Source organism: Pristiophorus japonicus, chromosome 23 (assembly GCF_044704955.1).
Source record: "Pristiophorus japonicus isolate sPriJap1 chromosome 23, sPriJap1.hap1, whole genome shotgun sequence".
NCBI classification, from domain to species: domain Eukaryota; kingdom Metazoa; phylum Chordata; class Chondrichthyes; family Pristiophoridae; genus Pristiophorus; species Pristiophorus japonicus.
In genome coordinates, this window is record NC_091999.1 from 65,216,956 (window position 1) to 65,231,498 (window position 14,543).

The 14,543-nt window shown below is 42.9% G+C and overlaps 1 protein-coding gene across 1 annotated transcript; it reads left to right on the forward strand.

Annotated features, from left to right (window-relative positions):
* Positions 1-8,234: 8,234 nt before the first annotated feature.
* Positions 8,235-14,315, forward strand: LOC139235579 (probable G-protein coupled receptor 139). Its single transcript, XM_070866619.1, has 2 exons — positions 8,235-8,304; positions 13,408-14,315. Exons 1-2 carry the CDS (start codon positions 8,235-8,237, stop codon positions 14,313-14,315), a joined length of 978 nt encoding a protein of 325 aa, XP_070722720.1.
* The last annotated feature ends 228 nt before the right edge of the window (positions 14,316-14,543 follow it).

A 14,543-nucleotide genomic window follows, 5' to 3' on the forward strand; every position in this document is an offset into this window, starting at 1 on the left:
CCAACAGCAAGAGAGGTCGGAGAACCAAGGGAGCAGCCTGTTCCTGAACCAGTCGCGTTGCTTGAACGGATATTCTGGTGAGTCAGTGTGAACGCCTGTTAAACTATTTGTCTTTTGAAAGTTAAATTGAGATTTCCTTAACCAAGGGAACTGTTTAATATCTCCCATTATTTCGTTTGCCTAAAGTTCCAATTATGACTTTCAGTCAGTTCAGTGCCAAGTGGACCAGGTGTTCAAAGGCCATTCATTTTCCACTTTCTATATCGCTGTTATTTAAAGGAACATAGATTGATTTCTCCTCATTATGCATCGCTTTGTAATATTTAGATAAACAATGTTATGACCTGGAAGGCACTGTCTGAGCGGGAAATGGACGCAGATTCACTGGCAACGTTTAAAAGGGAATTGGGTAAATATTTGAAATGAAAAATAAATTGCAGGAGAAATGCAGTGGATTGACACTGAATTGAAAAGCTCTTCAAGGAGCCGGCACAGTCTCCATGGGCCGAATGGCCTCCCTCTGTGCTGTTTTGTTCTATGATTCTATGAACTCTGCACTCCTCCAGCTCTGGCCTCTTGTGCAAACATCCACTTCCTTTGCTCCACCATTGGTGGCCATGCCTTTTAGTTTCCGATAACCTACAATCTGTGTCCAGGATTTGGGTCATCTGTTCCAATGTCTTCTTCCGTGGCTTGCTGTCAATTCATGAGTGATTGTGCTCTTGTGAAGCGCATTGGGTCGTGTTACTATGTTAATGGTCCTATATAAATTGAAGTTGCCATTGCTGTTCAACAATTCGCCAGGCAGAAGCAGCCAAAGCGGCAGCTGTGCTATTCCCGCTCTGGTCGACCTGGGAGGTTGGCTCCCCTGCCAGCAGCGTCTACCTTTAGAGGGCACAGTCTCAGGATAAGGGGTACGCCACTTAAGACTGAGATAAAGAGGAATTTATTCACTCAGAGAGTTGTCAATCTTTGGAATTCTTCACCACAGAGATTGTAGAAGCTGAGTCTCTGAATATATTCATGGCTGAGATAGATAGATTATTGGAGTCTAGTTGAATCAAAGGATGCAGATCGGGCTGGAAAGTGGAGTTGTGGTCGATGATCAGCCAGGACCGCATTGAACGGCGGAGCATGCTAGTAGCGCCCTGGGCCCGATGCTTGCTCCTATTCGTTCTAACCTTCTGAAATGCCGCAGGTTCGCTGCATAGGCTCGCAGATCGGAATTATCACTCGGCAACCTCTGAGGACAAACAGTGACTGGGACTGAAGCCCACCATCAAGCAGCACATTCAGTATAGGCTGGTACAATTATACCACAGACATTCCCTCTCCAGATACAGTAAGAACTATGGCCTGTTTACAGGAATTCCCTGATTTAAGGATGTTTCCATGCTAGCCACCAGGATAGCTAAAAATATATGACACAGAACACCCAGGGAGTGCGATCCCGACAGATTCTCTGGGATCAGTCCAGCTGCGGAAATCCACCACTGAACCCGCTAAAGATTGCAGGTTCAGGGGGTGGTGTCTCCTGGGATTTGGAATCCTGACGAATATATGACAAGGACCAAGAGGAATCCTTACCAACGACCCGGCTGGTTTTTACCTGGCAGCCTAGGTGTGGGGGTGAATGATTCCTGATTCCCAGAGCTGTCTTACATTGAAAATCTCAGCGGGTCAGGCAGCATCTGAGGAGAGAAACCGAGTTAACGTTTCGGGTCAATGATTCTTCGTCAGAACTGGTGAATGTTCGAAACGAACAAATTCTTAAGAACCTTCGCCACCTCTACGCTAGTTCCAAGGTCATCCCATCTTCTGTCATCGAATTACAGGATGCGGACAATGCTTCCATCTGTGCGCACTCAGAGGCCGAATTCCAAGCCATCATCAACACCTTCACCGAGGCATATGAAAGTACGGTCCTTACACTAAACATCCATAAGAAAAAAAAGTCCTCCACCAACCTAACCCCGCCACGCAGCACTGGCCCCCGGTCATCAAAATCCATGGTGCAGCCTTGGACAACGTGGTCCACTTTCCATAACTCGGGAGCCGACTCTCAGAAAGGGCAGACATCGCTGACGAGGTCCAGCATCGGCTCCAGTTTGCCAGAGCAGGGAAGTTATTCCCGGTGTCCGGGCCAATATTTATCCCTTTATCAAGATAACAAAAACAGATTATCTGGTCATTAACACATCACAGTTTGTAGGAGCTTGCTGTGCGCAAATTGTCTGTCTTGTTTACTACATTACAACAGTGATTACATTCCAAATATCGTTCCTTCGCTTTAAAGTATTTTGAGACAATCGTGGTCGTGATAGGGGCACTATAAAGGCAAATATTTATTTATTTCTTAAAAGAAATGCTGAAATATCATAAACGAATTAATTAAAACAATGGTGTTAACGTTCCAGCCTTGCCGGGTCCATAGAGAATACCTACTAACCCGGCTAGGCGTCGCAAAATCGGCTTTTCCGATCTGTCAATATTTCGCTTGACAGATCCTCTGCATCCCCACATGAAGGACAATTGCAGGGGTGGGATTGGACTATTGATCAACCCAGCAAAAGTCCTTGAAACGTTTACACCTGGTGAAAGCAAGTGAACAGCCTACTTTCCGAGCGTAAGTTTTAAAATATATCCATATTAAGTTTAAGTACAAATTGTTACAAAAAAAAACCTTGTCGATTAAAGCAAGTTTATTTCAAACCATATTACATTAAAACATTGCGTTAAAAAAATCCCCAAGATATATTTTTTTCTAAAAGATTGAATTAACTTTAATTTCAATGAATTTTAAATATGTGAGGTGTTTTTTATTTACAATGTGTTTATCTATTTCAGGTTTTATGCTCATTGATAATAATGGAAATTGGGAGAAACGGACTTCCCAGCACTATCATTGAGAATACAGAATACAGGCCCATGTGACTCCAGCTTTTTTGTGCGCGTGAGGAAGTCCCCTTCCCGTAGTAGTATTCAATCTATGCCTCCAACCGGAATTGAAGGCGCCTCTGAGATCACTAGGTACATTCGTAGAAACATTTCGGTTCTGAGGCATTCGTCCGAAGGAAGCTTCCGACTGGACTTTAGGCCCATAAAGATAGCAAAATGTAAAGCTTTTGTCCTAATGTCGAAATGTAAAAATTAGTTGTTCAGGGCCAGAACCGTTGTTTCGCAGTCGACACGATATTAATACATCAGATACACATATTCATACAAGTCTTCATATGTATCGGGGTGTTGAACAGTGATATTACAGTGGAGCGTTTTAGTTTGCATCCGGTTCACTGATTTCACTGATTTCCGGCTATAATGATTTCCAGAGCGCAGCCAATGTCGAAGAAGCGAAAGGTTGTCCACAATAAATTCAATTCCGTATTTAGATGCTCATGTGCTGCATCCTGCGGTTGCTGTAGTTTCAAAGGTGCAATAACGGCAAATGTTATTAGTTAGCCAATGATTACTCTCCACAAATTCTGACCCATAAGAATTAAATGGCTATGAAACATAAAAACATAGAAAATAGGTGCAGGAGCATGCCATTCGGATGATCGAGCCTGCATCACCATTCAATATGATCATGGTTGATCATGCAACTGCAGTAACCCATTCCTGCATTATCTCCATCCCCCATTTAGCTGTAAGGGCGACATCTAACTCCCTTTTGAATATATCTAACGAATTAGTCTCAACAACTTTCTGGGATAGAGTATTCCACAGGTTCAAAATTCGCTTCTCCTCATCTTGGTCCTAAATGGCTTGCCCCTTCTCCTTCGACTGTGATCCCTGGGTCTCAACTTCCCCAACATCGAGAACATTCTTCGTGCATCTAACCTGTCTAATTCCGTCAGAATTGTATATGTTTCTTTGTGGTCCCCTCTCATTCTTCTAAATTCCAGTGAATATAAGTCTAGTCGATCCATGCTATCTTCATATGTCAGTCCTCCCAACCGGGCATCAGTCTGATGAACCTTCGCTGCACTCGCTCAACAGCAAGAATAACATTCCTCCGATTAGGAGAACAAAACTGAACACAATACTCAAGGTGAGGTCTCACCAAGAACATAAGAACATAAGAATTAGGAACAGGAGTAGGACATCTTGCCCCTCGAGCCTGCTCCACCATTCAAAAAGATCATGGCTGATCAAGCCGTGGACTCATCTCCACTTAACCGCCCGCTCCCCATAACCTTTAAGTCGCTTATTGGTTAAAAATGTATCTATTTGTGATTTTAATACATTCAATGGGCTAGCCTCAACTGCTTCCCTTGGCAGAGAATTCCACAGATTCACAACCCTCTGGGAGAAGAAATACCTTCTCAACTCGGTTTCAAATTAGTTCCCCCGGATTTGGAGGCTGTGCCTCATAGTTCTAGTCTCCCCGACTAGTGGAAACAACCTCTCTGCCTCTATCTTATCTATCCCTTTCATTATTTTAAGTGTTTCCATACGATCACCCCTCATCCTTCTGAACTCCAACGAGTAAAGACCCAGTCTACTCAATCTATCATCATAAGGTAACCCCCTCATCTCCGGAATCAGCCTAGTGAATCATCTCTCTACCCCCTCCAAAGCTAGTATATCCTTCCATAAGTAAGGTGAACAAAACTGCACGCAGTACTCCAGGTGCGGCCTCACCAATACCCGACACAGTTGCAGCAGGACCTCCCTGCTTTTGTATTCCATCCCTCTTGCAATGAAGGACAACATTCCATTCGTCTTCCTGATTACCTGCAGTACCTGCAAACTAACTTTTTGGGATTCATGCACAAGGATTCCCAGGTCCCTCTGCACCACAGAATGTTGTAATTTCTCTCCATTCAAATAATATTCCCTTTTACTGTTTTTTTTTCCAAGGTGGATGACCTCACACTTTCCGACATTGTATTCCATCTGCCAAACCTTAGCCCATTCGCTTAACCTATCCAAATCTTTTTGCAGCCTCTCTGTGTCCTCTACACAACCCACTTCCCCACTAATCTTTGTGTCATCTGCCAATTTTGTTACACTACACTCTGTCCCCTCCTCCAGGTCACTATGGATATTGTAAACAGTTATGGTCCCAGCACCGATCCCTGTGGGACACCACTAAACACCGATTTCCAACGTGAAAAGGACACATTTATCCCAACTTTCTGCTTTCTGTTAGCCAGCCAATTCTCTATCCATGCTAATATATTTCCGCTGACTCCACATACATTTATCTTCTGCAGTAACCTTTTGTCTGACACCTTATCGACTGCCTTTTGGAAATCTAAATACACCACATCCATCGGTACACCTCTATCCACCTTGCTCGTTGTATCTTCAAAGAATTCTAGTAAATTAATTAAACATGATTTACCCTTCATGAATCCATGTTGCGACTGCTTTGTTGCACTATCCCTATCTAGATGTCCCGCTATTTCTTCCTGAATGATATCTTCAAGCATTTTCCCCACTTCTGTTCTTAAACTAACCAGACTACAGTTACCTGCATTTTGTCTGCCCCCTTTTTTAAACAGAGGATTTACATTAGCTGCTTTCCAATCCACTGGTACCTCCCCAGAGTCCATAGAATGTTGATAGATTATAACCAATGCATCTGCTATAACTTCTGCCATCTCTTTTAATACCCTGGGATGCATTTCATCAAGACCAGAGGACTTTTCTACCTTGAGTCCCATTAGCCTGTCCAGCACTACCTCCCTAGTGATAGTGATTGTCTCAAGGTCCTCCCTTCCCACATTCCCGTGACCAGAAATTTTTGGCATGGTTTTTGTGTCTTCCACTGTGAAGACCGAAGCAAAATAATTGTTTCCGGTCTCAGCCAAGGCCCTGTACAACTGCAGTAAGACCTCACTGCTCCTATAATCAAATTCCCTCTCTACGAAGGCCATCTTGCAATTTGATTTCTTTACTGCCTGCTGTACCTGCATGCCTAAATGTAATGGCTGATATACCATGACATCCAGGTCTCTTTGCATCTCCCCTTTTACCATTCTGTCACAATTCAGATAATAAGCTGCCTTCTTGTTTTGCCACCAAAGTGGATAAAGTCACACTTATCCACAGTATACTGCATCTGCCATGCATTTGCGCACTAACCTAACCTGTCCAAGTCACGCTGCAGTCTCTTAGCGTCCTCCTCACAGCTCAAACCGCCACCAGTTTAGTGTCATCTGCAAACTTGGAGATATTACCCAAAATTCCTCCATCTAAATCATTGATGTATATTGTAAAGAGCTGGGGTCCCAGCACTGAGCCCTGCGGCACCCCACTTGTCATTGCCTGCCATTCTGAAAAGGACCTGTTTATTCCCACGTTTTGCTTCCTGTCTGCCAACCAGTACTCTATCCATGTCAATACATTCCCCCCTATATCATGTGCCTTAATGTTGCACGTTAACCTCTTCTGTGGGTCCTTGTCAAAAGCCTTTGAAAGTCCACATACACCACATTCACTGGTTCTCCCTTATCCACTCTACATGTTACATCCTCAAAAATCTCTGGAAGGCTTGTCAAGCAAGATTGCCCTTTCATAAATCCATGCTGACCTGGACCGATCCTGTCACTGCTTTCCAAATGCGCTGTTATTACATCTTTAATAATTGATTCCAGCATTTTACCCACCACCGATGTCAGGATAACCGGCCTATAATTACCTGTTCTTTCTCTCCCTCCTTTTTAAAAAATGGTTGGCTTACATTAGCTGCCCTACAATCCACAGGAACTGAACCAGAATACATGGAATGTTGGAAAATGACCACCAATGCATCTACTGTTTCTAGGGTCACCTCCGTAAATACTATGGGATGCAGACTATCAGGCCCTGGGGATTTATCGGCCTTCTGTCCCTTCAATTTCCCGAACACCATTTCCTGACTAATAAGGATTTCCCTCGGTTCACCCTTCTCGCTAGCCCATTGGTCTCCTAGTATTTTCGGGAGGTTATTCACGTCTTCCTTAATGAAAACAGAGCCAAAGTATTTGTTCAATTAGTCTGCCATTTTCTTGTTCCCCATTATGAATTCATCTAATTCTGACTGCAAGTCTTCACTAATCTGTTTCTCTTCACATATATAGAAATATTAATGTGCACATTTGTAAAGCTTGTTTATGATATTTTACATTTTATCTTAATCGTGAGTGCACTTTTCAATCCTTATTTCACTCTCTGTAGAATTTATGAAAAGGTCAATTATAATCTATGCAGTTTACTTCTTGGTTTTCCGTCTGTGAGAATAAGATTCTAAATGTGGCAGAGGAGCAAAAAATCCGGGGGTACAGATACACAGATTATTAAAAGTAGACGCATTGTTTAATATTAACATGAAAATGCACTGGGGTTCATTTCTGGAGAGATATATTGAAAAGCAGATAATTTTTTTAAACCTGTATCAAACCTTGTTTAGACGACACTTGGAGCACTGTGCACAATTATGATCGACATATTATAAATGGTTATTCAGGCACAGACGAAACTGCAAATAAGATTCATCAGATGAGAAGGAAGCTGGGAGGATCTATTCATAAGGAAAGTCTGAACAGATTCTCGCTTATTTCTACAATAAAACGAAGTCTGAGAGACGACCTGGTAGAGGTCATTAAGATTATGAAAGCTTTGATAAGATAGATGTAGGGAGGTTGTTTCCACTTGTGGGGAAGGATCAGAACTCGGGACCAAAATATAATATATTCAATTATGAATCCAATAGAGAATTAAGGAAAAATGTATTTACCCAGAGACTGGCGAGTGTGTGGAACTCTCTACACAGGGAGTGGTTGAGATGAATAGCATAGATGAATTTAAGGCGGTCTAGATAAGAACCTAGAAAGGAATATAATCATGTGCCAATAGGATCAGATGAAGAGGGGTCGGAGGAAGCAAGTTTGGAGCAGGACTCCTGCATAGACAAGTTGTGCCGAACTGCACAGAAGACATGTTTCCTTCTGTGCTGTAGACCCTGTGTACCTCTATGAATTATGTACGAGGAGTTCATGGCTTCGTTCCACCATGGGAACTGCGTGACATTTTCTGATACATGTCTGCATTATACTTGAAAACATGTCCTATTTCAGGAAACATCAACATGAAAGTGAATTGTTTGTTCAGATGACTGTAACTAATATCCAAGGTGAAACAATCTAATTGTTTCTCTGGGGTGTAATGCCAATCATAAATAAAGGTCCATTATTTTCACCCAGCACACGTTGGAGACATGTCGAGCAGATCGGCTCTGACAGAAAATGCATTCACCACCAAGTGGTCAGTTATTTGCCATTTACTATCCTGTCCTTGCAGCTATCGGGGTTCCAGGTGAGATATGAAGTTACTTCTACAGCTCGTCATTTAACTGTCTGGACTGGGGGTTTCTGGCTGTGTTCTCAGTGTTGTCCTGTAACCCAATATTCTATTATTTTTAGGATGCGGAGCTATTGAAATTATTCAATGATCCGCATCTGCGAGTAACTTTCAACCTTAACCCACACCAGCACCACCTGGAGGTTATACGTTTATGTTCACATAGTGAGGTAGCATTTTAAAAATTGGAGTGGTGTGAACACCCACACAGAGTGAAACAGAGCTAATAATCAGACTGTAACGATTGCAGAATACTGACACACAGTGAGACAACCTGAACACAGAGATGACAATCAGACTGTAACCGTGTCTGAATACTGACACACATTGACAGACCTACCCGAACACCGAGCTGACAATCAGACTCTAACTATATCTGAATGCTGACACACAATGAAACAACCCAGTTATGGCACCCACCTGCCAATAATATTGGGACCGTGTTGGCGTTGACTCTAATTGCTCTCTGTCTCGTGCAGAACGGGCCAAGTTCTCCCATATCTTTCTTCACTGGAAGAGCTTCAATAGATTACAGGAGGTCCACAATAAAATGATTCTGTGTTTTGCAACTGTATTTAAATTCATCTATTTATATCCATTGCTTTGAATTCAGCGTCAGTTCATTGCACTTCTGTCATTGCTCTTTTTATATTCTTCACAATCGGGCTGACTTTCATCAAATACTGCTGATGTCTCGGTGTATTCGGTTCAAACTGGTTGTAAATCGAAACTCTTTTATTGCATTTTGAGTGTAAATGTTGCATTATTATAAATTCGCAATGTTGCTGGGCCTGATTTCCAGTTATCTAATTTGGTACAGAACGAGTCATGCTGGCTTTAGTTTCTGACGTGCGAGTCGTCGGATTACGTGTCCATCCCTTATGTTGAAGCTCATTTATTTCAATTACTGAGGCAACTCGAAAGATGTTTATCTGTGTACTGGCTTGATCTTTGCTCGGTACAAAAGACTCACACATTTCGTGGGCAGTAACTATTGAATATTAGTGATTTTACCACAAACATGACCTGAAAAGTAAATGTATTTCTAAATGTGACTGTGCTCGTTAAATTAAGTTCCCATTAGAGCTTTTATTGCATACTTGCAAAAGTTTAATAATTAAGAAGCTACTCGCTAAATTTAATAAATACTTCAAGGAATTACTCACAAGATTAGTTAATTGGTAAATTCATGTTGACAACTCTCTACAGCAAACTATCACTTACTGATTGGTTTGATAATGAAAGTATCAGTGACTGAGTGAAACCTGCGCATTTACTGATAGTGCGTTCGGCCAACGTTGTTGACAACCGTTAACAAAGAATGAAAAAATCGCAGTTTCTATTAATTACGCTGTACAACCATCAGAAGGTTGTGGGATGATGTCCCACTTCAGAGAGTTCACCACAAAATCAGGGCTGACACTCCAGTTCAGTGCTGAGGGAGCGCAGCAATGCCAGAGGTACCGTCTGTCGGATGAGTCATAAAACGGAGCCACAATCTGCTCTCTCAGGTCGATGTTAAAGGTTGCATGGCAGAGGAGAAGAGCTATCGCCGGCTTCCTGGCTAATATCGAACCATCAATCACCATATCTAAGACACATGATCTGGTCATCATCACATTGCTGTTTGTGTGAGCTGGTAGCATGAAAATTGGCTTCCGCGTTTCCGACATCACAAAAGCTCTGATTGGAAATGGAGATTTTTTTATAGCATTTTGAGTGTAAATGTTGCATTATTTTAAATTAGCAATCGTGCTGGGCCTTATTTCCAGTTTTCTAATTTGTTACAGAATGAGTCATGCTGACTTTAATTTCTGAGGTGCGAGTTCGCGGATAACTTGGCCATCCTCTATGTTAAAACTGATTTAGTTCAATTCCTGAGGCAACTCGAAAGATGCATTCAGCTATGTGCATCTGTGTACTGGCCTGATGCTTGCTTGGTACAAAAGATTCGCACATTTCGTGGACAGTAACTATTGAGTGTTAGTGATTTTATTGCACAACATGACGTGAAAAAGTCGATTTATCTCTAGGTGTACCAATTTCTTGATTTACCAATTAACCAATTTTGTGAGCAATTCCTTTAAGTATTTATTAAATTTAGCGAGTAGCTTCTTAATTATTAAACTTTTGCAAGTATGCACTAAAAGCTCTAAAAGTACTTAAGTGGTTGCAAATCCTTTGAGACATCTTGAGGTCGTGAAAGGTGAAATATAATTGCAAGTCATTGTTTCTTTCTTCTTGTCGCCATCTTTCAGTGAAATCTTTTCCTGCTCTTGGAATGAGCTACTCTGGGATACTCTTTTTTAAATGCTATTCAACTCCGTTTGTTTCTTCTATTATTTTCTAATGTTCTAGATCTTTGCCCTCTCCAGTCAACCCTCCTCCTATCCATGGCACCGTTCCAAAGACTTTCAGATTACTTTCAGCGACGGAGAAACTCGTCTTGTGACCTTTGGAGCAGAGAAGGTTAAGGGAAGATTTAATAGCTGTGTTCAAAACCATGCAGGGCTTTGACAATGTAAATTATGAGAAATTGTTTACAGTGTCAGAAGGGTCGGTAACCAGAGGCTACCGATTTTAGGTGATTGGCAAAAAAACCAGAGGTGAGATGAGGAATCGTTTTGTTAAGCAGCGTGTTGCTGCGATCTGGAATGCAGTGCCTGAAAGCATGGTGGAGGCAGATTCAACACTAAATTTCCAAAGGGAATTGGATAAGTACTCGAAGGAGGAAATAGCATGGTCCCGGGAGAAGAGCCAGTGAGTGGAACATTGGATAGCTCTGTCAAAGAGCCTGCACAGACACGATCGGCTGAATGCTCTACTTCCGTACGTTATCATTCGCTGCTTGGCCCTCGGCCTCCTACTTCAGATTGGAGCAACCCCTTGGTCAGTTTACTGCAGCCGGTCAACCAGTAGCTCATTTGCTCCTCCGTGATCTTTCCGTGTAACTCCTAACCCCATCTTCAAATCGGGAGCCGAAATCTAATTTACCCCGACCGTTCACCATCCCTGGTGGCACGGTCCATATTCACCACCTCTGAAATGATTCACAACATTTATCGTGTCTTTTACAATCTGCTTCTTGTTGCATGTCCGATTCTGAATGAGTGCCTCCCATTAAACACTCGCTCAGCACCTCTCCCACAGGTTATAAGCTCACCCCCGGCTCCCACTGAGTGGCTCTCATTAAAGGCTCCCTCAACATGTATCACGCAGGTTATTGACTGACCCCGGCTCTCACTGAGTGGCTCGCAATAAATGCTCCCTCACCAACTATCCCGCAGGATATAAGTTCATCCACGGCTGTCATTGAGTGGCTCCCATTAAACGCGCCTTCACCACCTAGCCAATTGGTTATAGACCCACCCCAAGCTCTCAGTGAGTGGCTTACACTAAAATGCTCCCTCAACACCTATCCCGCAGTTTATCGACTCACCCCCGGCAGTCTTTGAGTGACTCCCATTACACGCTCCCTCACAACTATCCCGCAGTTTATAGACTCACCCAGGCTCTCACGGAGTGGCTCACACTATACGCTCCCTCACCACCTATCCCACAGTTTATAGGTTCTCCCCCGGTTCTCAGTGAGTAGTTCCCAGTAAACGTTCCTTCATCACCTGTCTCACAAGTTACGGACTAACACCCGGCTCTCACTGAGTGGCTCCCATTAAACACTCTCTCATCGCTTATCCTGCAGTTTATAGACTCACCCCCGGCTCTCATAAGTGGCTCACACTATACGCTTACTCACCTTCTGTCCAATAGGTTATAGACTCACTCCCAGCTCTCATTGAATGGCTCCCATTAAACGGTCCCTCACCAACTATCCCGCAGTGTATACACTCATCCCCGACTCTCACTGAGTTGCTCCCATTAAACGGTCCCTCACAACCTATGCTACAAGTTATAGACTCCTCCCCGGCTCTCATTGAGTGACTCGCATTAAACGCTCCCTCACCACCTATCCCGCAGTTTATAGACTCAACCCCGGCTCTCACTGAGTGGCTCCCACTAAACGTTCTCTCAGCACGTATCCCCCCGTTTATAGACTCACCCACGGCTCTCATGAGTGGCTCCCATTAAACGCTCCCTCACCAACTATACCACAGGTTATAGACTCAACCCCGGCTCTCACTGAGTGGCTCCCAATAAACGCTTCCTTATCATTTATCCGTCAGTTTATAGGTTCACCCCGGCTGTCACTGAGAGAGTCTCTGCAGTGCCGCAATTACAGTGATACTGGATACTGTGACCCCGTGTAATGATCAAGTAACTACTGGACCGAGTGCTGGGAGTTGTGCCCTCGCCAACATTTGTCCCTCAACCAGTACCACAAAGATACAGTTTACTGGTCAATGATCTCATTGCCTTTTTTCACCGCCCATCAACAGAACGGCTACTCTGTTAACTGAGATAGCAACAGTCATAATTTGGAGTCATTTCATGTGGTAATTTTTAAGATTCACCTGAGGTGTAAATGGCAGTCAATCGCACTCTTTCTACCATCGATTTTAAAGGTGACATTATGTTTAGCTTATCCTATTTAATGTTGGGATAAATTATTCATTAACCATTAGTTTATATTTGTTCTTTACTATGCTCAGTTTCACTCTCCTTTTCTTTTTGTGCCGAGTTCAGGCGATTATAGCTTCAGGTCCAGCGAGCAAAACGCTTTTCCTGAAACTACATATTGTTTCATATTTAGTAAAGCTCTGCTGATCAGGCAAATTGATTCATTTCCATCAACTGATCAGGTAATGAACTCGTAAACCATGTCCGGTCAAACTAAGATTTTGGAAGGCTATGGCGGCTGGGTCAATGAAGATATTTAAGATGGAGATCAACAGATTTTTGAGCGATAAGTGAAAGAAGGGTTCGGGGATGCGGGCAGGGAAGTAGAGTTGATCCATGATTAGATCAGCCATGATCTAAATAAATGGCGGAGCAGGCTCGGGGAGGGGGGCCAAATGACCTCCTACTGCTCCTATTTCTTATGTGCTCATGTTCTTATGATGGCAATCTGATGTGTAATTTCCATTTTGCTCCTTTTTGCAGCGAACATCGCGGTGATTGTGATCCTGTCCCGAGGAAGGTGCGGTCTCTCCAGGTGTATCACTCGGTACCTGGTGTTCATGGCGGTGACCGATCTCCTGGTCATTATCACCGCTGTGATATTGAATAGAATTTTTGGTATCTATTTCTCGAATAGCATTCTGTCCATCACACCAACGTGCAGCATCAGCACTGTGCTCATTTATTCAGCAAGAGACAGTTCTGTCTGGTTAACAGTCGCGTTCACCTTTGATCGATTTGTGGCCATTTGTTGCCAGAAGCTGAAAACAAAATACTGCACCGAGACAACGGCAGCTGTGGTGATAGGAGCGGTCTGTGCATTGAGTTGTTTAAAAAACATCCCTTTCTACTTCACGTATGAGCCATTATTTACTATTAATAATGTGGCCTGGTACTGCAACATAAAACTTGCTTTTTATGTTTCACCCATTTGGATAGCGTTTGACTTGCTGGACCGTATTCTAACCCCGTGTGCACCGTTCCTCCTGATGTTACTGTTCAATGCTGTGACCGTCAGACACATTCTACGGGCCAGTAGGGCCCGCAGGAGACTCCGGGCCCAAAACAATGAAGACAGTCAGAGTGACCCAGAGATGGAGAGCCGGAGAAAGTCCATCATTTTACTCTTTACCATCTCAGGAAGTTTCATCCTGTTGTGGTTGACGTATGTTATCAATTTTCTCTTTGTCCGAATTGAAAATAATAATTATTTCACAGGTTTTAATTTCAATGATCCCAAATTTATGCTGCAGGAAAGTGCAAACATGCTTCAGCTCCTAAGTTGCTGCACTAACACGTTTATTTATACAGTGACTCAAAGTAACTTCAGACAGCAGTTAAAGAACGCGCTGAAATATCCGTTGAATCTGGTTGTTAAACGAATTCAATAATGAAACAAGCAATTCTAGTTCTCAACCTCCATTAAGCTCTGCACTGTAGTCTTTCCTTCAAATTCTCCAAAGCCGCTGCTCATTCCTATTCTCCAGAATGAAAACATACACTTTATCACCCAATTTAATGTATAAACTGATTTATTTTATTTCCAAGTGCCCCGTCATGTCCTATCGGTACTGACACATCCCTTAGTGCAGTAATCAGTTGTATCTTTAGAAATTGCT